Below are 22,567 nucleotides of genomic sequence, written 5' to 3'. Positions count from 1 at the left end.
AATGTTAGATGTTGTCATTCGGGTCCATCTCAAATTTAAATCAGTAGTTCAGATGGACTGGTTCTACTGCTCCAACTCCTTTTTTTACCATGTAGCTCTGTGACAGAAGTGGAATAGAAGTTCTCCTACGTGCAGTAGCAGGAACCTCAGAGATGCTGCAGAGCACAAGGCTCTGTGTGGCAGTGTGCTGCCTAGCTGCCCCATGCTGTAAATATTACAGCACTAAGACCTAAAAATGGAGAACGCTGTTTCATCACACAAAACAAGCTTTTGGGCACTGGATTGACATTATTTTAGTGCAGGCTTTGCAGTCTTTCTTCTCAAAGGATTAGACTGTAGACTGGTATGTAAACGAGTTTATAATCAGCCAATGTATTTAAAAGAAGCATGCGTCTAAGCTAGATGAACTTAAAGTCTGCTCATAGGTGGTGGCTGGCTAATCACTGCCATTTATATACATCTTTGATTCTCTGTGAGTGCCTGGCATGACATCAGTCAGAAGGAATAGACTGGGAGGTTCAGGCATTCGCTGCAAAGGTGGACGTGTGGTGTGCTGATACGGACAGTGCTGCCTTTCTGATGACATGCTGACAGCTGATACACCCTTACACACATACTCGTGCTGTGGGCACGTGTTCTGGAAAATCCAGAGCATACAGGATACATCTGCATGCAGAAATGCCCATATGCAGACATTTTTATTTCAATAAGAATTTTCTTCCAAATAGGTAGGTTACTGTGTTTAAACACTGGCAGTGCAGTAACAATGTTTCTGCTGTGAGTAATATGCTATTATTTTATATATATGTATATAACTTTTAATTGCCGCAGACACTATGGTTACACAGCTAATGCAGATTCAAAAGTTGCTTGGACTTGTATATTCTGTGATTAATGTTCTATTTCTTGGCTAGATACGGATATGTGACAAGATGCTTTATTTTCTTGATGAAGCAAGCTTTCTGTTGATCACTGAAACACTATGAATCTGACTAGGTTCAATTTAAATGGTCTATTTCAGACCCCACTAGATACATATACACAGAAACAACCTTACTATCTTCCCCTGTGATCCACCTTATATTTCAGTGATTTTACCTGATTTATGGTGCTGTTACTTTCCTAGCTGCAATTATGGCTGTTACCTCGTTTTCCATTTCATTCTAAAATGGTATGATTCACTTCAGCTCTGGACCAGCACGCCTTGAACTCCAGCCACAGAAAAGCAGCGCATCATCTGCATCCTCAGAAGCATCCTCCGCACTCCCTGGGTGCAGAGGTAGCACAGAGCATGACTCAGCTTCTCTCCCAGGAGCCACAGGAGCCGGTCCCTGTGACTTCACCGCGTTGCACATGAAACATGCAGGATCTGTGGCTGCTGCTTCAGTCCCTGTCGCAGCAGATCTGCATCTATTCCCAGGTGCATGCAGGCTGTGGGAATGTGGGGGAAGGGAGGATGTCCTGAGGTTCTTTTTCGAAGCCAGTTGTGCTCCTCCTGAGTTCTGAAATATAAAGTGATTGAGTAAAAGCACATCCTTTGATGGCATGGATCCATAACGGTGTGTTTGGTCAGAGCTGCTGATGGCTGGGCTAAGTGCATCTGCTTTAAACTGCACATTCAGCACCAGGCCAAGTACTCCAAACAATTATAGACAAGGACAGTCAGTTACTCTTCTTAGGGCAAGAAAAAAAAAAAAAACAAAAAAAAAAAACTGTCCATAACTGGCTACTTTTTTTTCTAGAACATAAATGAGTGCTTAATTCTTTTCTTATCATTTATAGGCATCAGCCCCAAGTACCACTTTATATTTGCATCCGTGCAAACCTAGGGAGTTTTTACGTGAGAAGGGTGGACAGCCAAGCAGAAAATATTTCTAGCAACTGCTGCCTTGGCTTCTTTCTTTCTCTGCACAGCATTATCAGTAACAGATAGGGCAGGTAAAGTTTCAGCTACGTGCCTCTGACCAGGAATACTCGCTCAGGGCTCCGGGAAAATGCACCACACGAGGGAGCTCTCCAGCAGCCAGACAGGCTTTTGTCCACCGAACGGAGGAAAAACCTGTGAAAATTAGGCAAAAAATTCAGCCGACTTAAACTCTTTCCAAAATGTAAATGCATACAATTACTTATGCAAAAAAGAACCCTCAAATCAGGCGTGTATTAAATTGTATGTAGGCAAGGAAAGCTTTACCTTGTTGAGGAAGATTCCTGCAGACTGCATATGTGAGAAAACCTCGCTTGATCAATCCTGATAAAGTAGGAATTTCTCGAGTAATAAATGATGGCTGAATCTGGTCCTATTAATAGCAAGGGCACAGCTGTATCCTGCAGGTGTGTTGCAGGGATTTACAGATGGAATAGCAAAATCAATCAAGGCCCAGCAAAGTATCCAGCCGCACAAGAGAGGCCATCACCCTCTGGCAAAGGACAGGCGGGTATCTCTACTACTAGAGACAAATAAATACCTTTGCCATGTACAGAAATGACACAGAGGACAGAGCTAAGCAGCAGAGCTTTGGAAAAGCGTAGGGGATGTCACAGGCTAACATGATAGAAGAGAAATGGCGGCTTACAGGTTATCTCTGATACTGCGTCCTTGATCTATGTTATGATTGTTTTTCATTACCTTTCAAGTTATTCTTCTTTCTTTGTATCACACACATCAAGAAAATTAGCAAATGATTCATAAAAGACACATCAGGATTAATTGTGTAATTGAAGCATCTACATGTTAGAACATATTTGACCATAAGGAATGAATTAATGCCTTGGAGTAATCCAGCAATCAGGCATCAGTCTGTGCACCCCCACCCATTTCTGCAATCAAATCCATTTAGTATATATCAGAAAAATTATTATATATGATATAAGATTATAATTGCAACTTTTGACCATCTCATAAACAGGCATATGAAAATGACCTCTAGTAAATGTGTAACTTCAACTGTGGAAGAAGCCCAAGTGTAGCAAAAGTTAGAAGGCACTGAGTATGGGTTTGACAGTTACAGATAGTTATATCTGTGAGGCCTTGTGACAAAATGGACTTTAACTATCTTTTTATTTTAATTTAACCAACTTGCTACAGGTATCGCAACATCACCTGAAGGATCTCCCTTACATTTACATTCAGAATATATGTATTACTCCATTATTCTGATATTCTTCTCGGAGGGGGAAATTCAGACCATTCTTACAAGTTATCAGCAGTGATAAAATCACCTTCAAAAGATACACGTCATCCTTTTACAACTAAGGTAAGAAAAGACATGCAATAAATGCCTGTACAACACGGACAGCAGCAAAAACGGTAACACATTTCTGCTTCACATGGCACAGTATGACACTGTTTTACCTCCTGACAACATTAACAAAAACCTGTGTGCTCTGATCTCCAACCTATAAACACAAACAAGCAAACAGCGTGTACCAATACACAGTGCTGTGCAACATACAGGCACCATCCAAGGCCCCATCCCAGCACTGCCTGGAGCTGCCCATCTGGAGCATGGTGCAGGAGCACTGTGACTGCTGCTGAGGAATGTGGCAGGAATGTGAGGACAACTTTCTCAGGGATTTCTCCAGTGCAAGCTGAGGCAGTGTCGTTTGTAATTTACTGGAACCTTCTGCATGATTCATGTTTAAATTCGCTCTATTTTTATCATTAAGGCCTGTGCTTCTGTGATAAAGAGACCTTTAAATCACGGGCTTCTTAAAAGATTTTTGTGGTTCTTTCACCAACTGGATTGCGTCTTTTGTATGGGAAGGATTTGTCAGAAGTCAGTGTGGGAAAGCAGCCTGCCTGTTGCAGTGGCTGGCAGTCCCTCTGCGGGAGCTGGCAATGGGGATGGGCACAGGCCTCAGCCTGCCGGAGGTACCACTGGGAAAGGCCAGAAGGGCTCCCAAACACACTTCCTCATTAGCCAAAGGGACAAAGAGCACAGCATTCTCCCTTCCCAGCCTATTTCCCAGCACGATTCCTGCCCTTTTCAGAACAGGACATTCCATGCAATGATTGTGCCGCTCACTTGTGTGGGGTGGGGGCGTGGAAACAGGTTTGGTTTGCAGTTGAGGTTGGAAACTCGCCTCATTGGATTAGTGTCATTTACCTCAGCTCCTGCTGTAACTGCTGGCATTGCTGGCCAGCCATACCCAGAAGACTGAAGGAAACTTTGATTTGGCATTCAATTATGAGGCTTAATTGCTCTGCAAAGTACCGTGCATTGTTACCAATACACCAGAGTGGATTTACCCTCACATGCTTGCCTATCACAAAGAAGATTGCATTCCAAAGGAAGCAATCCCCTTAGCCCAGCGTAAGAGGCTTTAAGAGATCTTTGGCTTCAATGAAAAGGCCTTCTTCTTGGAGCCAAGCCTACATCCCCGGGAATAAAGTCCACCAGGGCTCTGTGAGAACATCTAACCATAGGACTGTGTCCATTGTGTGATCTGGAAGCTACTCTAGATGCAGCGCTGGAATGCTGCTCTTGCCTTACCAAAAAAAGAAGAGCATATCCAGAAGCTCTACATGCCAAATGAAACTGCTGTTTGTTGGCAGAGAGAAAAACTGGACCATGGTTTTCTTTGTCTCCACCAACAGTTCAGGGCTAGGACTTTAAAGGAAAATGCCACGAGCAACACTTAACAGCAAAAAGGCCACCACCAATGTCCACTCAGTATTGCCAGCAGTGTTTCAAGTGCTTCTTTTGCACTTCACATAGCTTTGTGATGTTGTCTTTGAGTTGACAAAATATTTTCAACATTACAAGTGCTTTATTGTACTTCACCTTTCCCCTTGGTTTCAGTGCCATTCACAGCTCATTAGATGACCTTATCAGTGTTTATTTGCATTGAATCAAGGGAAATTCAGAGAAGTTAGCGCTATGGGATTCCCCCCACTTATTGACTTACTTAGGATTTTCCATCTTAAGAGACTGAGGTTAACTTGGACTGTAACTAAATGCGAATTTTTCATTTCCTAGGGGATTTTTCTGGGGGGGGAGTTTGTCTGCTGAACTGAAACTGTTTACAGCTCTTGTTATTCCAAGAGTCCAGTGTGATCTATTCAGTTACTTTCTCTTTAGCAGCCGAACGAAGGGAATACGTGGAGGTCCTGCAGTCCGACCCAGTGCTAGCACTGATGAGGCGAGCTAGTCAGCCACGGACTGACTGCAGCATCCTGCAGCCGAGTGGAGCCTTCACGACACGACGGCTATCAGTGTAAAAGAAAAAAGCGATCTCTATAAAGTGCTTGCACAAGGTCAAAGCAACACCAGCTGCAGTGGAAGAGAGGGAAGAACCGAGTACGTGACAGCACGGGAAGAAAGGCATCGCTTGTCCCAGCGGCAGCTTGCACCGTAGTGTAACGTGATGCCTGCGGTATCAGAAGGACGGCAGAGCGACTGCACCCTTCGCTGTCATTGAAAGGACCTGAGTCCTCTGCTTCTGTCCTTGGGAGCTGAGCTACCAGCGGCACTCTGAGGCAGGAGCTGCCATAGGGGACAGTAGGGTGAGGAGGGGAAGCGCAGCCCGCTGTCTCAGAGGCAGCGCCGGCACTTCGCAGGGCGAGGCGGAGGGACGGAGCCGGGGCCGGCACCTCCCTTCCCCTTCCTGCATCGGCGGCGTTCGAACCGCTCCGTCTGACCCCCGAGTGGCAGCCGCTGCTCGCGAAGCCCCGTGTTTTAAATGAAGTCGGTCTGTAGGTGGGCTATTACTCTGCACATTCAGCCGCGCCGTGGGAACCGAGCCGGCTCCTCGGGCTTTTCCACCTCACGCCACGGCAGAGGGCGTGGCGAATGGCCGTAGGGCGCTCGTGAGGGCATTGCCGGGAGGAGAACGGCGCCGCTTTCCCCTTCCACACTCTTCCCTCTCGCTGCTGCGGGGCTCCCAGCCCGTCGTACAGTCTCTCGGCCACACACACACACACACACGCACTGACCGCCCCAACGCCCCTCAGCCGCCGCCCCCTCACCCACCCGCCGTGCGGGGCCTCGGCACTGCGCACGCGCGTCCTTCCGCAGGGCTGAGCCCGCAGGGGGCGGGATCGCCGCATCGCGAGGCAGGAGAGGAGGGACGCGCTGAGGGGCGGGCACAGCGCAGGCCACGCCCGGGCCGCCTGGCGCCGCTCGGGGCGGGGGACGCAACTTCCACGGGACGGCGGTGTCCGCCGGGTGGGTGCCGCTGTGTTTGGCGGGGGTCGCGCGGCCCGGCCCGGTTGCGGGGAGGAGGAAGAGCAGCGAGAGGCCCCGGGACCGAGTTTTGGGAGCTGAGGCGGGAGGGGCCGGAGGCCGCGGCGTCGGGAGCATGGGAGGTCCGGCCCGGCCTCGCCGCTGCGGCGCCCGCGGGAGGGCGGCCCGGGAGAACGGCGCCGTGAGGTGCGCGCTGTAAGAGCGAACCCGCCTTTAACCCGCGGCGAGCGGCTCTCCGGGACGGCGTGCGGAGGCGGCCGGGCGTCCCCCGAGGATCTCGGATTCCGACTCGAAGCTTCGTCTCGGGGCCGGAGGCGGCTCCGCATGGAGGCTCCGGGCGCGCAGCCGGGGCGCGGGGCTCTCCGAGAGGCGCCGTGAGCCCGCCCGCCTCCCACGAGACCCGCCCGGCTCCCCGGCGCCCTCCGAGCGAACTTCCCCGCCTCGTTCCGCGATGGAGCCTCCCGGGATGGACTATTTCTGCGCCCAGGTGCAGCAGAAGGACGTGGGCCGCAGGCTGCAGGTCGGCCAGGAGCTGCTGGAGTACCTGGGAGACCCCGCCCGCTCCCCCGACATGGAGCAGGACCAGCAGCGCCTCGACAAAGTGATCGACGAGCTGGCGACCTGGGTCAACTCCAGCAACTTTAAGGTGAGGCCGGGCGGGGGACCGGCGGCTTCTCTCCGTGTTCCGGAGAGCGATTCGTTCCCGTGGGTGCCCGTGCCGAGCGTTTCCGTCGTCTTTAGGCGGCTTTGCAGTACGTGGGAAGTTGTGTCGGCTCCCCGTAGCGGCCCGGCGGTGACTCACGTCGGGCTTTTTGCCCGTTCGGCGTTGGCCGAAGAGCGGCGGATCGGCGATTGACGAGGGCGGTGCGGGCGGGTCACGTCGGGGAATGTTTCCGCCGTCGGGCAGGCGGCCCGGAGCGATGGGCGCTGCGGTTCCATCGCTTTCGCCTCGGGGATTTCCTTGTGCTGCGTGTGAACGCTCAGTCCGTCAGCGGGCGGCAGTGTGGGCCCGCAGCGCTGCGCTTCTCCCTTGCAGCCCTCACTGTGCCCGTGGGCGTCGGCAGTGGGGGAGAGTGAGACCTGGGCCCGCTCTTGGGCTGTAAGGAGGGAGGGGCTGGTTCCTCGTCTCAGCGGGATGGCTTAAGCTGTTTCCCTTTTAAAGGGGTGAAACTGGGAGTCGAAAAGCAGATCTCGAGGTGTTGTGGTTTCTTTCCCTCTGTGTCACTCGGTGGCGGCCTTGTACACGCACAGTTGTGTTTTGAGGCATTGTGACTGTTAATCGCAGCAGCGAGAAGTCTCGGATGCTTTGTGATCAGTTCCGGTGTTGCCGTGTGCGGTGCTGGCTGCCAGCATCTGCTGCCTCATTCACAATGGAAGCTATCAGGATTCGGGGGAGCCCTGGTTTGCGTCTCATGTGCGTGTTTTGTCTTGAACAAGCACGTGTTGGGACGGATCTGCAGAGCGAGCCCAGCTGAACTACTCTATTCCATGTCGAAATGTTAGATCTCAATTTATTAACAACCTCTGGATCCGAATGATCCACAGGCTCGCACGCGTTTTCAAGACAAATGTTCAGTTAATCTTTGTTTTTTAATTACTGTGTTTTTGTTCGTTTGTTGAATGCCTTTTCCTCTGCAAAGCGGTTGATATACAGCACCTAGAATATTCTGCTTTCCAACTTCTGTGTTGCAGCTTGACGTGGCTGTTGAGTTGAGCGGTGATATTGGCTGGCAGCTGACTTATTCATCAGAACTGCTGAGCCTGATGAGCTGGAGTGGCAAGTAGGGAACATACAAGGAAGTTAGGAGAGGGAGCACTGCTTCCTTGTAGGTGACAGATGTGGGTAATGAGGGAGTAACAAACATAACTCGCCCTGGATGTGCTGATGGAAAACTCAGTTTCTGTGTATGATGTGTTCTACTGGCCATAATGGGAAAGAGAGATGCAGGGGCTCTCGGTTCAGAGCTGTGCAGTAGCTGAGAAATGCCATCCCTGGAAGTTTATGCCTCAAATAACCGTGAGCGGTAGGAAATGGAGGGAATAAGAATAGAAGGGTGGATTTGGACTTGGTAACAAACGGGAAAAAACAAATAGGTGTGGAGTAAACAGGTATGGACTTGTTATCAGCAGGGTTGAATCAGCTTGTGGGAAGAAGATTTCGACCACTTAAATAGTGCTTTTGATTTCTTGAAGTTGGCAGCTATTCATAGGGCTTTAGTAAGCAAAACAAAACTGGTAGTTCTGAACTCTGAAGGCAGATTAGGGAAAACTAGTGAGTTCATCCAGCTCATCTTAGAGGAATGCACAATTACCAGTTTGAGTAGCTGATAAATCAGTAAGGTGGAATTAAGAATGTGTTGATGGGTGCCGGAATGGGATGGAGTTATGCTGAAAGTCTGTTGGGGAACACTAGGAGTACTCTGAAGAGGGAGATGAATCCTCATTAAAGGCTGTGTGTAACGGTGTGCTTTGTGGGCTGAGTTAGCATGTCCATCAGAGGGCTTATGCAATCAGTGATTAAGTGTCTTCCAGAGACACCAGGGAGTGCACAAAGGATGTGCATGTTCGAACGCCTTGATTTGGGTCCTAATTACAATCAAAGTGTTGCCCACTGAACTGGAAATGGCGTGCTTAGCGTTCTGGCACTATGCTTTGGTTTGTTCTGCGGTAGTTGGGACTGCTTGCTTTCTTCCTATAACCTTTGTCTTTTGTGTCTGTGTTTTTAAATGGCTGCTTTCCCAGGGCTGTGAAAAGTAATGGAGGAAAAAAAAAACAACACAAAAAACCAACAAAAACGTAGGGAAGTGAATTATGTAATCTTCCTTTTTAAGGAGGAGATAAGTTGGATGCAGAGTATTACGAGTTGGCTGACGGTGGTGTTTTGCTGGTATTTGTTTTCCCAAAGCTTAGAAATACCTGGCAATCACAAGACTGGAACAATGCTAATATTTGTGTTCAGGCTTGTGGGCAAACTTCAAGCACTGAACTCCTTCCACTTTTCTGACTGTATCCTATCTTTTTATTACTAATACATAGTAGTTTTGCTGTGTTAACCTGCATGTTCTTCCCTGTGAATGGTGCCTAGTCCAAACAGATTTGGAAGACCTGCCGTACTTGACAGTCACTTGAAAAGAATTACAGGATTATCGAACTTGAAACAGTCTGGTAGCTCAAACTGTTCTGTGTCTGAGTCAGATAAGTAATCTGGAAATCTGCTTCCATACATCTGCTGAAGAGTTGAAAGACTCCGTAGGAGAAATAGTGCTTCAGCAGCTGCAGAGTGGAGCAAGTGTGCTTTTGGTAGCTAGCAGTTTGTGTGTGTTCTGTGGTCCCTTTTAGAGCCTATAAAATCAAATAGTTGTCCTCTCAAAATGTAATTATTGAGCGGTGAAGCCAACTTGCTGATCTACAGCTAAATCATGTGCAACTGGCAGTAATAAATATCACTGCTAATGCTCTGATGGGAAGTCAAAGTATTGCTTGTGTGAGAAGAGTAGTGAGCAAAAAGATTGTCATATTTGGGTTTCTAACCTTTGCAGTTGCAATGTTTTCCTCAGTTGCAGCAGGAAAACAGTAAATGAATGTTGTTTCTGTGTCAGAGCAGCAGATTACTATTGAGTGACAAACAAAACTGAATTTCACAGTCTCTTCCAGATAATGTGGTTTGTCTGTTATTCCCAGGCAGATCCTTGGAGTTAATGGTTACTCTGTGCTTCTTGGAAAGCAGGCTATTCCTTAAGCTTTGTCAGATCACCAAATGCAGGAGATGCTAAAATAACAGTAGTGTGGCTGCTGTATTTGTCTGTTAGCATTTTAGGAAGTATGTGCTGTCTTCAACAGAAGGCTACCAGCAGGAGGAGTTCACGGGATGCAGCAAGGAGGGGAAAACTGCACTGCAGTTTTAGAGTCAAGAAACAAGTTTAGGATAGTAGCAGCAGCTGTAATTTCTGTGCATACACGTAAGTAAATGAAGGAGGAGCTGAATGAGAAAATGGTTGTTAATAAAAGGAAACAATTGACAATTCAGACATGTGTTGACAGGGGCCACACATGAACATGCATTGATATGCAGCGTGCTGTGAGACACATCAGCATGCAGCACTTTGAGGTGTATTGGCACAGCTCGACATATGACACACATGGACATGTGACATGTTTTAACAAACATGCTTTAACATGCATAAATACAACATCTGTTGACCAGCATCAGCGTGGGGTAGAATGTGACAATTGTTGATATGAGATATATTGACTGATGTGTTAACAGAAAAACCTGGCATGTGACACATGGCATCATACGTGACATGTGGTGTCATACATGTTATGACATCACAGCACAAAAAGAAATCTGTCGGTGTGCCAGCCATGGACAAGCGTTTATATAAGTCACACTTGGACAACTGTAACAATGTGACGTGTTGACACGGGTGAACACAACAGTTGTCATGTCACACAGTGCCCTTGGACATGTGATGACAACTTTCTATAGGTGACGCATGTCACTGTATGACAACACCGCGTCCTTAGATGATGACAAATGTCATGTTACACTCTTTGGTGTGTTAGCATGCAAAATGGTCTAATGGATGCGCCCACATAGTGCTGGCATACGTTGACATGGAAAGTCACATATCAATGTGTGTTGTGTCAATTTGCAACACACTTAGATACCCTGATGCTCTGGCAAACGTGGCATGACTCATCATGCATCCATGCACGACATGCTTCTGCACATCAGTGTGCAACGTGCTTCAGCATCCATTGCCACACATTAATGTGTGACATGTATTAAAAAAGAAGTTTTGGCACACAGCAGACTGAGATGTATCAACACATGACATGTACTGACAGATCAACAAGCAATATGCTTTGACATATATGATCATACAGAGGTGTTGGTAAATGCTTTGGCATGCAGTATGCTTTGATAGATGTCAGCACTAGACTTCAGCATGCTTTGGCACATGTTAACATGTAACATGTTTTGGCACACTTTATGTGTTCACATATGATTTGCCACCCTTACATCACTGACGGGAATCTACATTTATACAGTGCAGCCCATGTTGACAGATGGCATGCTGCAATACTTGAACATGAGCACATGAAACACTGATTTACATGTGGTGACACTGAACATGTGTTGGCACTCGTTGATACTGAATAAGCAACAACATGCAGTGTGTTGGTACACGGCAATGAGTATTGGCAGACAGGGACAATACAAGGATGTGATGACATGACAACATGCAAGATAAATTGTGTTGACTTGCATTGAAGTGTGTCACACATGCACTTTTGACATGCACTGACACATCATACCTGGTGTGACAACACAAAATGTGTCAGCTTGCAAGTCTTGCATGTGCATGAGCACATTACATGTCAGCATACTTAAAAGTCAAGGCCATGCTGTACTTGTTAATATGCTGCATGAATCAGCACGCTGCACATATGAACACATGCACGCAACATGATTAATACCATGTCTATTATAATTAAAACTATGAGAGAGAGATCCCCAGTTGAAGACAGTGGAAAAGAGCCATGCTGATGATGACGTTAGTATGTGGCCCAATGCTGCTGGAGCAGTTGGAGCCTTTTATCTTGCAGATCAGTTCTGCTGCTGCTCCATAGCATGCACCCCAACATTTCCAGCAGGAGAAGGGTGGAGGTCCTTCCCTTCAGTTCAGCATCAGTGTGGCTGTATCTGGAGCATTGGCTCCGGTTCTGGACTCCCCTGCCTGTGAGAGATGTGGATGTACAGGAAAGTTGTGAAGAGCCTGAAGCAACTCCTGTGAGTAGGGGCTGGGAGGGCTGGGCCTGTTCAGCTTGAGCAGAAGGAGTCTCAAGTGGTTGTCATCTATCTCTGTTAACACCTGAAGGGGAGTGACTCAGAAAACAGAGCTGGGCTCTTTCCATTGTGCCTAGAGCCAGGACAAGAGGCGGTGGGCCAAAAACAGAGCATGTGAGGTTCCCTCTGAACACATGCAGCGGCACTTCCATGCTTTGCAGATGGCAGAGCGCTGGCATGGGCTGCCCAGAGAGGCTGTGGGGTCTCCTCCTTAGAGATCTCCAAAAGCACCTGGGCACTGCGCTCTGGGTGTAGGGGCTGGGGCATATGGACCCAGAGGTCTCTGCTTTCCTCAGACCCGCTGTGATTCTGTGATGCCAACTGATAATAGCTCCTTAAAAAGGCACGCTTGAACACTCAGCATGGTGTTTAAACTGGTAGTATTTACTGAGGTGGCTTATTTGCACTAATTACTGAAGTAGAACTCTGCAATCACTAAGTAATTCATTGATAGGCAATTTAAGAAGAACCAACGTCATCCATGTAAATGTGACTTACGTTGTAAGAGCTGATTAAACTTTCCTTTTCACAAGGAGGGATACAAACATATGGACCACACAAGCATTGTATCAGAGTGCTTTGTATCAAACTACTCTTACAGCAAGGAAGATGCAGGTGGTCAGATTCTCTGATGGTCATGATGGGACTTTCCTCTGATAACTATCAGGCCTCTCACTGAGATTTATGGGGCCTCAGATCTTCCAAATGGCTGTTGTTTGTGCGCAGATGAGACTTTAAAGAAACAAAGCCCCAAACCATAGCAGCACAGCACTGGAAGATAGATAACAGAGTACTCACAGAGGAAAACTATCTTACAGGTTGCCATTGGAGAACAGATCTAAAGTGAATGCGTAGTCTGGAAACGGATGCATAAGAAAACAGCATGTTTATCCAAAAGAATTCAAACAAAATCTCAACCTGAAGTCTTTTATAGCTTGAGAACCTGGAAAATAACATTAAAGGAAGGAGTCTTTATGAAGTTCTGATGTTACCCTAAAAACCGATCTGTGTTTAAAGTTAACAATTGCAGTATTCTGTTTTCTCATCTTCCTGAATCTTAGCTCCAGTTACTTACTGGCAAGATTTTAGTGTAATGTGGGTTAGCATCCACTTACGTTTGCATATTGTCTGTTAGCATGTAGTAAAATGAGTTTCCAAGTAAGCTGGACTGTTGTGCCTCCCACTTAGGAGGAGATCTAGTCTAGTAATAATAAATCCATTAAAATCTGTTCCATTATGTGGTTGTTTCAGATCCTGGGTTTTATGGGTGGCTTAGCGGTCTGTTTTCCTGTGGAAACATGAGTCCCGTGACACTGTGTGTGTGGGCCGCCTGTGCTCCCATTCATCTCCAGTCAGATTGGTTTTGGCCTGTTGCCTGGGGTGGACAGTTGTTACAGTGAAGGATTTTAAGAAAACACTGTTTTTAAAGAAAATGTGCCTTCAAATTCTATGGAAATAAATAGCTGATAGAAGGGATTATTTCTGCTTATGTATTTGTGGGGAGATTACAAATGCCAGTGCTTCAGGAAGGCTTTTCTTGGGCATGGGCCTCTTCATGGGCAGCACCTTGAGGTAACTTCAGGACGTGAAAATGTATGTTGTGTGTACACAGTGAGCTGCTGGAGGGAATTAAGAATGAAGATTTTAACTGGGTGCAGGATAATAAAAGGGGAGCAGATGTGTCCCAGCTGGTCACAATTGGTTGGTTTAACCAATTGCTTCTGACCACCTTCTTGTTTCAGTGTAAATGGCTGCTGTCCCTGAGCTGGTTTCTGCTCACAGGAGGGAATTACTCAGAATCCCAGCAGCATTTTGAACCGTGTGCTGGTTTCTGAATTTTGAACAATATTGAGTGAAGAGAAAAGAAAACTGGTGTAGCTGAGGAGGCAGGTAGATGTGTGGTGTGGTCTGTGCTGTCATGGGAGACAGAGTCAGCTTCTCGGAATTCTGCTGGGAGTTCAGAAGAGGTTGTCATTGCCTCATATGAGCTGAGTAACCAGGCTGAAGCAAGTCTCAGCATCTGGGAAATGTTTCTTTTTCCTGCCTGTAGTAGTGCTTACACTCGAAGGCTTGATTTGTTTTGTGTTTCAATCTGTTTGCCTTTTCTGTGTCTGGGAACTGCTCTTCCAGACTCCTTCTAGTTATTTTTTTTTCTTTCAATTTATTTTTTGCCGAGGCTTTCTGGTTTATGTTTCCTTCAGCAGTTGGTAGAGGAAGTGAGACCCTAAGCAATATGCCTGTCCTGCTGTTGGCCTCTGTTTCTAAGGAGTTTTGGTTTCTACTTCATGTTGAGCTAAACTTCTGCCAGTCTTCTTTTAAAGGAAGAAAGTGCAGAACCGCAGTCCTGATATTATAACCCAGAGAGATTAATAGCTACTTCCAACTCCTTAGTCCTCTTAATTAATTGAGTTTTATCATTTATAGTCACAAACACTGAGGTTTTAATGTTTATTTTCTTTCTGTTTTAAGGCAAGTACTGAAAAATCTGAATTGCTGTGGTATATGTAAATACAATCGATCCATTCCAAATATACGCTGATAAATTTGTCTTAATGAAAGCTTTTAAGAAGTTGTCAGCTTTCTAATAAGAAGTTTCATTTTTCTTTAAGATGCGGTGGCTGAGCATGTTTTCTTACAAGGTCTGTGATTTCTTGAGAATCTATTCTAAAGAATTCTGTACTCTTCAGTTTTGTATATCTGGTGCTTTTCTTTTCAACAGGTGGGGTTACTGGGATTAGATGTTTTAGGTGCCTTTGTCCACAGACTATCGGGACGCTTTAAATCCTACACAGGAACTGGTAAGTGAGAAGTAACCTTCTTTGTCTAAGACCAAAAGGAAGAAGGAACACTGCACCCCTAGCCCCAGCAGTGGTAGCTGAACATGTGGAGTTAACTCCTAATTCAAATGAGTGAATTTCATGTATCTGCTCAATGCATTTTGCTGCTCTCCTTGAGAAGGGATTGTGATACCAGGGCGTTCACACTGTTGTTTTATCACAGGCTGTTTTTAACAGAAGTACCTAGCTTCATGTCCTTGTTCAAAATGTGTGTGAATTATCTTGTATCTTGTTCCTCCTGCACACCCAGCTGTGTTAAATTGTCTGTCAGAACCTTAAGCTTGCTGTTCTTTGGGTTTCCACTGCTGTCTTTAATTGTTAAGAAACTGACAAAATTTGAAAGATTAGGAACACAAAGGTTAATTTAGAAAGAAAGAAAATACTGCAGGGATTACTCCTTCAACACAGTGTGCCAACTGCTAACAGTCCTAGAGTTTAGAGCCAGCTGAGGCATAGATGTTGCCTTCAGTGTCTTTAATGTCACCATTTTTGTGCAGTTCATGGTTTTGGAGCCTGTGTATGCCTTTGACTTCTAAAGTGTACTGTAGTAATGCTTAATTATGTACGGTGTGAAAAAACTCATTTGTGGGACTGGCTATGTAATAACTTTATGCGTGCTCACCTTATACATTAGATACATTAGATACATAGACCTTATACATACATTGAGTGTAAGCCATCATTTATGTTCTTCTTATAATTCACTGCATATCTTTGTCTTATGTAACTGTTGAATACCCCTCCTCCAATATCCCTAACCCTTCTCTCCTCTGTGGCTTGTTTCTTGTACACTGTTCCACAGTTTTTATTGTTCTCATTGCTGCTTTCAGTGCCTTTAGTTGTAAAGCTTTTGAACTGAGGAATTCAGAACAGCCCAGAGGGATTTTTATGTCATATCCAGAGGGATTATTATTGCATAGTTATGTTTGTTTCCGTTACATCACAGATTACTTTCATAATTATTGATAATCTTTTTGTTACATTACTGCTTCCTGAAAATTGACCCAATGTATTCATGAAACTGTCTGACAACACGTTTCGTTTTCATTGATGGTGTATTTACAGCCCGGTGTGATGTTTCTTAGTTACTGCCCCACGCATTATTCTCTATTTATTTGTATGATACCTTCATTCTTGTAAGCCCCCTTCTTGAGAACATTGTAAAAATCCAAGTGCATTCTGTCAGCTGAGTTTCCTTCTGCAGAGCTGTACTACAGAGAGCTCTCAGAAGTTTGTAAGCTGTCACAAAGGTCTTGCCTCCTCTGCTGGAACTGATCGTGCGTGTACTAATTTAAAGTATACGTGGTTCTTTACAGATGATAGAAGAAGTAGCTGTGTGCCCAAGTAGTGCTCTGCAGTGTCAGCAGTCTTTAAGACACTGCTCTGTAGGTCTAACTAGACCAAGAAACTTAGTGCATTTTTTAGATGGCATAAACAGGAGATGTGCAACCCCTCTTTGACTTCTTTATTGGGTATTTTAGGATGTTAGAAAGCAAGCTGTCAGTGATGATCTTTAAGCCTTTTCAGTCACACTCTTCTTTACAGGATCAAGTGCTTAATCTGTCAAGGAAAGGCTTGGTCTGGAGATGGTGTCTGGATGCAGGACTTGAGTGTAAGCTAAGTTTAAGGATGCCACTGAACTGGAGGAGCTGTTGACACCCTCAAGGGTAGATGGCCTTGCAGGGAGATCTTGCCATATGTCAAGCCTGGGCAGTCACCAAGTGCATGAAGCTGAACAGAAGCAAGTGCCAAATTCTGCTCCTGGGATGAGGCAGCCCAGGACATATGTATGGACTTAGGGACAAGAGGCAAGACTTCATTCACTTTCAGAGGAAAGAAGCCAGTGTTGCAGTAGCTTTCTTCCAAGGTGGTATCCTTTTAGATACATCACTGTTGTAGGAACTCGGATGCAATGATTTGGATCTTTTTGATAGTATTCACTTTAAAAGCAATAAGAGTCAGGATAGGTGTTAGTTGATAAGGCTTGAGGCTATGTTCTGGAAAAATAGAGCAGATTAAGGAGTATTTGAGTGTTCCATCTTTCACTGTTTAATACTAATGCTTGTTCTGTGATTAAAAGAGATTACGTAAGAGTACTTAATTACCTTGTCATGATCTGTTTTCCCAGGTGAAGGCATCAATTATTAAAATACTGTATATAACAAGTAATTTTGTTCTCTAAAGAAGTGAACGTTATTTTGCCCCCATTCCTTATTGTGCTTCCCAGCCCATCCTTATGAGAACGGTTTCTGAAAAAATGTGAACAAATGTGTGATAAAAAATCTTACAAGAGGTCTTAGCATATGTTTTAATTACCTATGAAATAAGATAAAAATAAATGACAGGTAGAGAACCACACATTGTTTATGTACGTTTGAGTATGATTTCATACGCGTACTTTACAAATACACACAGGTGTGTATTTATGAGCGTATGTAATAGCAGTGTTGATGTCAAAGTTCTTAATTTTTGCATTTTTTTCCCCAGTTAGGGAGCAGCAATTTTGGATGGAATGACATTTTTGGATAGAAAGGGCTTAAACATGCAGCTTAATTGCAGTGTGACTGTTCAGTAGGTGGATTTAATGATGTATGGAAAAATGTTTTCCTCCTTACCATGAAAATCAAGAACTGTCTTAGGATGAGCTATCATGGGCATGTATTGTGTTGAAAAGCATTTTACTTTCAGGTTTTAAGGACTGACTTTTTTCATATTTGTATGAATTGAATTGAAATGCTGAAACTAATGTCAAGGCCTGCTGTTGGATAAGCCTAAACCTAAATATGAAACCTTGAATACTTTAGGTTGGGAGGATCCTGTGAGTTCCTCTGGCCCAAGTCTCTGCTCAAAGTGCAACTGACCTCAAAGCTTAGACTAAACTTTGAAATGAAATCAAATTGCTCATAGAAGATAAAGCTTTTTTTTTTTTCTTTTCTGATGTATGTGAGAGAAGCCTGCCTCAAAGATACCTTGTTGCATGTAAATGCACGTCAGTTGTTCTTACTTTGGCTTTTCATTTTACTGTTTAATAATCTCAGGAAGAACTGTTGGTTATGTGCTGTAGGATTATTTTAGACAATAAATATTGAGTATTTCCTTCTTTTGTTTGTTATAGGAAAGGCTGCAAAGGGAGACTCAGTTATCTGTATTTTTTTCCTTTAGAACAGATGTTTTTAGTGGCTCATATTTTTGAATTTCAGTGAAGATGAACTTTCTGCAGCATTTCAGAAGAACCTTAAATCTCCTCCATTTCCCTATATGGTTAGTGATCACAGCTAATGGCCATAGCACTTTTAGCCTGTGACTTCTTTCATCTTGGTGACGGATTCCCTAATGCTGTTACAAAAACCTAAACACCACCCACACAACTCACCCCTTAATGCTTTTTACCTCCTGTCCAGATAGCACTGGAATTTGTATTTGTGAAATAACAATGTTTCCATGTGAGCAGAATGACTTTTGTTTAAGTGATCAATGCTGATAGGCTCTGAGTTGGAGTACCATCTGCTTGCTACTGTGGGTACTTCAATGTATGACCCTTAAAAATACAATGTCAGTAAAGTAGAGCTGACAAACTGTAGCCTTCCTTTCCCTTTCTTGCACAATTCTAATTAATTTTAGCTCCCCACTTTATAGTTTTCTTGTACATCTAATGCACCTCTTAAAACTGTCGGGACTTTAAGCTCTCATCTTGTGTTTCCTGGGGCTGAGACCCTGAAGGATTCATGGTTATATCATGAAAGAAATGTGTCCCTTCCCTTTCCCCTTCCCTTTCCCCTTCCCTTTCCCCTTCCCTTTCCCCTTCCCTTTCCCCTTCCCTTTCCCCTTCCCTTTCCCCTTCCCCTTTACCCTTCCCATTTCCACCTTCCCTTTCCAGCCTTTCCCTTCCCCCTTTCCCCTTCGCCTTTCCCCCTTCCCTTTCCCCCTTCCCTTTCCCCTTCCTTGTCCCTTCCCTTTCCCTCTCCCTTTCCCTTCCCCTTTCCCCTTCCCCTTTCCCCTTCCCCTTTCCCCTTCCCCTTTTCCCCTTCCCTTTCCCTTCCCTTCGCCTCCCTTCCCCTTTCCCCTTCCCCTTGTCCCCTTTCCCCTTTCCCCTCCCCTTTCCCTTCCCCTTCTCCTTCCCCTTTCCCTTTCCCTTTCCCCTTTCCCCTTTGTCCCCTTTCCCTTTCCCCTTTCCCCTGCTTTCCCCTTTCCCCTTTCCCCTTTCCCATTTGCCCTTTCCCCTTCATTTCCCCTTTCCCCTTTCCGTGGTTGCTTTCTTTTTTTTTTTCCCCTTTCCCCTTCTCTCCTTTCTTTCTCTTTCTTCTTTTTATTTTTTTCCCTCTTGATGATGAACAGCAGATTTAAATAATCCCATTAATGCTTGTCTTGGCTCCTGAAGAGACATAGAGAGACATTCATGTCTGAGATATCTCCTGACTGAACTCTCTTGTTCTGGATCATACCTCATCTTAAGGAGCATGAGAAGGAGGTGAGACCTTAGTGGACCTCTTATGTCCAAAAGCCTGTTCAAGGTTCTTTGTTTAGAAGCAGTCTCGGTGCTGTCAGACCAGCCATATTGCTGGCCTTGTCAGAGCCTCTTTGAGATATTTGCTTCTGTACATCTCTCACAGAATAAGAGTCTGCTCGAACTGCCAGTCCAGCTGTTTCCCCTCCCTTCTTTCTAATACTGGCAGCCATTTAGTGGTGTTTCCTGAACTGGCAAGGTTTCTGAGAAAACTAGCAGACAGCTGCCTAAGTTTGATCTTTCTTTTCTGCCCCCAAGGCCTTTTCCTTTAACGTCTGAAACAAGAAGATGCACTTTTTAGTAACAGAGCTTTTACTAATACTGATGTTGTTCCAACTCTAGGGGAGCTGACAAGGACCATCTGATGTTAGTTGATGGAAACGTGGGTAGGCAGGAGAGGGTCTGAATAAAAGGGGCACTTAGAAAGAGCAGTGGGCAAGAGGAAAAGGAAGACAGAGAGAGCTGGGAGCAATAATACAGACTGAAAGAGCTGTGTCAGAACAGAAGGAACAGTTGTTAAAGTTTAACAGAAGAAAATTGTTTGTGCTACCTGCGGAATTCGTTGCTGTGGGGGTCATACAGTTAAGCTGCTCAGAATCTTTTTAAATAAACTGGCTGCCATTCTAGGCACTGACTTCTATGATTTACCTGTTTACTATCTCCCATGCCTCTAGAGAAAATAAATATGTAATCTCCCAAGGCTGTACTCTGACTCTACAGGCTGGTTTTGACCCTAAATCTTGCATATGCTGCCCAAATAGAAGTGATAAAATCATTATGTGAATTTGTATAAATGAAGATTTATTTAGGTTTACCAAGCCAAGAAAAGGAAGAAAAACAGTGGAAAAGAAACCATTTGGGTAACAAGCTGTTAGGGATATAATACGGAAATAACTGTGCACTCGGAAAATGTATAAACAGCAACTCAGCTATAGATAGCAGGTTAGATGGAGACAGGTGAGGCAGAATTAATGTTTGCTGTAGAGTGCAATTACTGACACCTTTATGTCATAAATTACCAAATACATATGTTTGCGTTGCAGCATAAAGAAGAGCATCAGGTTGATAATGCCAGTGAGAAAGCATAAAACTTACACTGTCAGCCAAATGACTGTTCAGTTGTGTTTGGAATAAAGGTGGGAGATGAAAGCATTGTTCTCACTGATGTACTTTCTAGTCACCTGTTCTTTGGAAAGTAATAGCGCTCTCATCTCCTAATGCAAGAAGTTCAGTACTGCAGGTATGTCTTAGCCTGCTCCTGTTAGGGATAGAGACAGGTTAAGATGAGGTTTCTGCTAAGAAGTCAAAGTTTCTTGCATGGAGGAAGAAGAGGCCAGGAGGCACTGAGTGAAAGCTAGGCAAGGAGGCTTAGGGAAGGGAAAAGAGAGGGGAAACCAGGATGCTGAGAGAAAGCCAAGTGTCTTGAGAATGGTCTAAGATTATTTAGGTAGGGAGATGCGTTTCCCACTTACCTGGACGAAATGAGAGCAAACACCTTCCAGTTATTTTCCATCATTAATGCAGAGAAAGCAGCAATGTAAGTAGCTCTTGCTAAACATTTATAACATCTGGAAAAAAAGTGATGGAGGCATTAGGAACTTGAATTGTTCTAGGTGAGCATTCTGAAACTTTATCCATTGGCAATCAGCTGAAAGTCATTTCATATGGTTTTTTTTTCTCCCTATTTTGGGGGTTGAAAAAAGCGAAGCCTGCAGACTTGTGGGCCCTTGAACAACTATTGCAGTAAGTAGTACCTTTGCCTGAGCCAGATGGGTAACAAAGCCTGGCATGTTTACTAATCTGTGGGTTGTGTCATCACTTAGTTTAACGCGGTGACCTCATCATCTCTGCTCAGCCTCTTCTAGTAGCTGCTCTCTGTGCTTGTCTTGGTGCTTTCAGCTGGTATCTGCAGCTCCCTGAACTGACTCAGCCTGCCGATGAGTCACCACAGAGCCCTGCTCCAACAGGACTGGCACTCGCTGTGCTTTCCTCCCTTGGAACAGCTCACTGTTTGGTTTTGTTTCCCTCTTTGTGAAGCAAGAGCTGCCTCGAGCTGATCAGTAGTCAGGTGAGCGTTGTAGGCCTCAGCAGTAAGGGATGGTGCAGTTTGTAGTTCAGCTGAGAAGTGCTGGAAATTGTCAGGGAGGTACTGTTGGAAAGAAAAAGGTAAGCAGTAAATATGCAGGGAGTTTAGGAGGGATCAGCTGTGTACTCCCAAAACTGACTTCTGATGTTCAGGATGTTTCTTTGGTCTTCACAAAATGTGAAGTGAGGGTAAGCCCTTCAAAGAGTAAAATGAAGGCAGCTCTACTGACTTATTCAGAGGAAAGGGGGAAGAGAAAATAGGGAAGAAAAAGAGAAGAAAAACGAAAAAAGGAAGAGGTGTCACTGCATTATCCACAGCCAGGTGAATTAAGTGTGCAGATTAGAACAATTAGGAAGTGTTCAGATACAGGTGGAGAAAAATTCAAACCTCAGCAATGTATTTGTCCGATAATATCAAGCTATGGAGACAGCTGTGGGTTTTAATTCTATTATGTAGGAGCAGAAGACTGAGCAGACATTCAGAGTTAATGATTCCGTTTCCTTTCTCTTGCTGGCAACCCTGTTGTTTTGTTATTATAATATCATCAAGTTCTGTTAGAACTCTTCCATCTCTTCCTTTCAAAAAGTAGGGGGATGGAGTTCTATCTTTGGTGAGGAGAACAGCAGTCAGTGGCTGAGAGAGGGATCAAGCAGCAGCTGTAAAGGGCTCTCTGGTGATTGTAAATGCAACACCAACAAACACAGCTAAGGCAGATTTTAGGTTTAACTTTGTGAGCCGGTGTTGGAATATGAGCGTCTCCAGAAGACTCGTGGTAAATACTAGGCTGGTGTTAAAAGTTTGAAATAAATTACCCAGTAATTGCTAACTCGGTCCCTGCTCGAGTGGAATACTGATTTGGAGGACAATTACAAAGCTGTGTGTGGTGATCTGTGTTGAGTAAGAGCTCCGGCTAGGATTACCTCCCTGCTGCTTCCAGCTCTTAGAGACCTGTGAATCAGATCAGGAACAAAAGCTAATGCAGGAGGTTGAGCTGTTAAGAGGTAAATGTTACTGTTAGCCTGTGACACTCATTCTCCCAGGTTGTGTTTCAGGTACTGATACTGCCTCTAAAAGCTCTGTCCCCAGGGAGCTAAGTGGGAG

At 45.0% G+C, this 22,567-nt stretch overlaps 1 protein-coding gene and 1 long non-coding RNA gene across 36 annotated transcripts in view; one reads left to right on the top strand and one right to left on the bottom strand.

Annotated features, from left to right (window-relative positions):
- Positions 1 to 6,099: 6,099 nt before the first annotated feature.
- Positions 6,100 to 22,567, top strand: part of CLASP2 (cytoplasmic linker associated protein 2) — a 114,375-nt gene continuing 97,907 nt past the window's right edge. For 28 of the 35 annotated variants that reach the window (XM_032442425.1, XM_015854136.2, XM_032442416.1 and 25 more), the window contains exons 1-2: positions 6,101 to 6,831; positions 14,759 to 14,837. In XM_032442425.1, coding sequence (XP_032298316.1) covers positions 6,637 to 6,831; positions 14,759 to 14,837 — 274 coding nt within the window. In that variant the 5' untranslated portion in view covers positions 6,101 to 6,636. Of the gene's footprint in view, positions 6,832 to 14,758; positions 14,838 to 22,567 lie in introns of those variants that run through there. The other 7 variants (XM_032442423.1, XM_032442405.1, XM_015854125.2 and 4 more) reach the window with 2 other exon arrangements.
- On the bottom strand, positions 15,167 to 21,344 carry LOC107309372. Its single transcript, XR_001553161.2, has 3 exons — positions 21,135 to 21,344; positions 20,853 to 20,948; positions 15,167 to 16,873 (listed from the first exon to the last, which is right to left on the bottom strand). It is a non-coding gene; the product is annotated as an uncharacterized LOC107309372 (long non-coding RNA).

This window comes from Coturnix japonica, chromosome 2 (assembly GCF_001577835.2).
Source record: "Coturnix japonica isolate 7356 chromosome 2, Coturnix japonica 2.1, whole genome shotgun sequence".
NCBI classification, from domain to species: Eukaryota; Metazoa; Chordata; class Aves; order Galliformes; family Phasianidae; genus Coturnix; species Coturnix japonica.
Note: the sequence above shows the minus strand (reverse complement) of the source record. Positions and strands in the feature narration are given on the sequence as shown.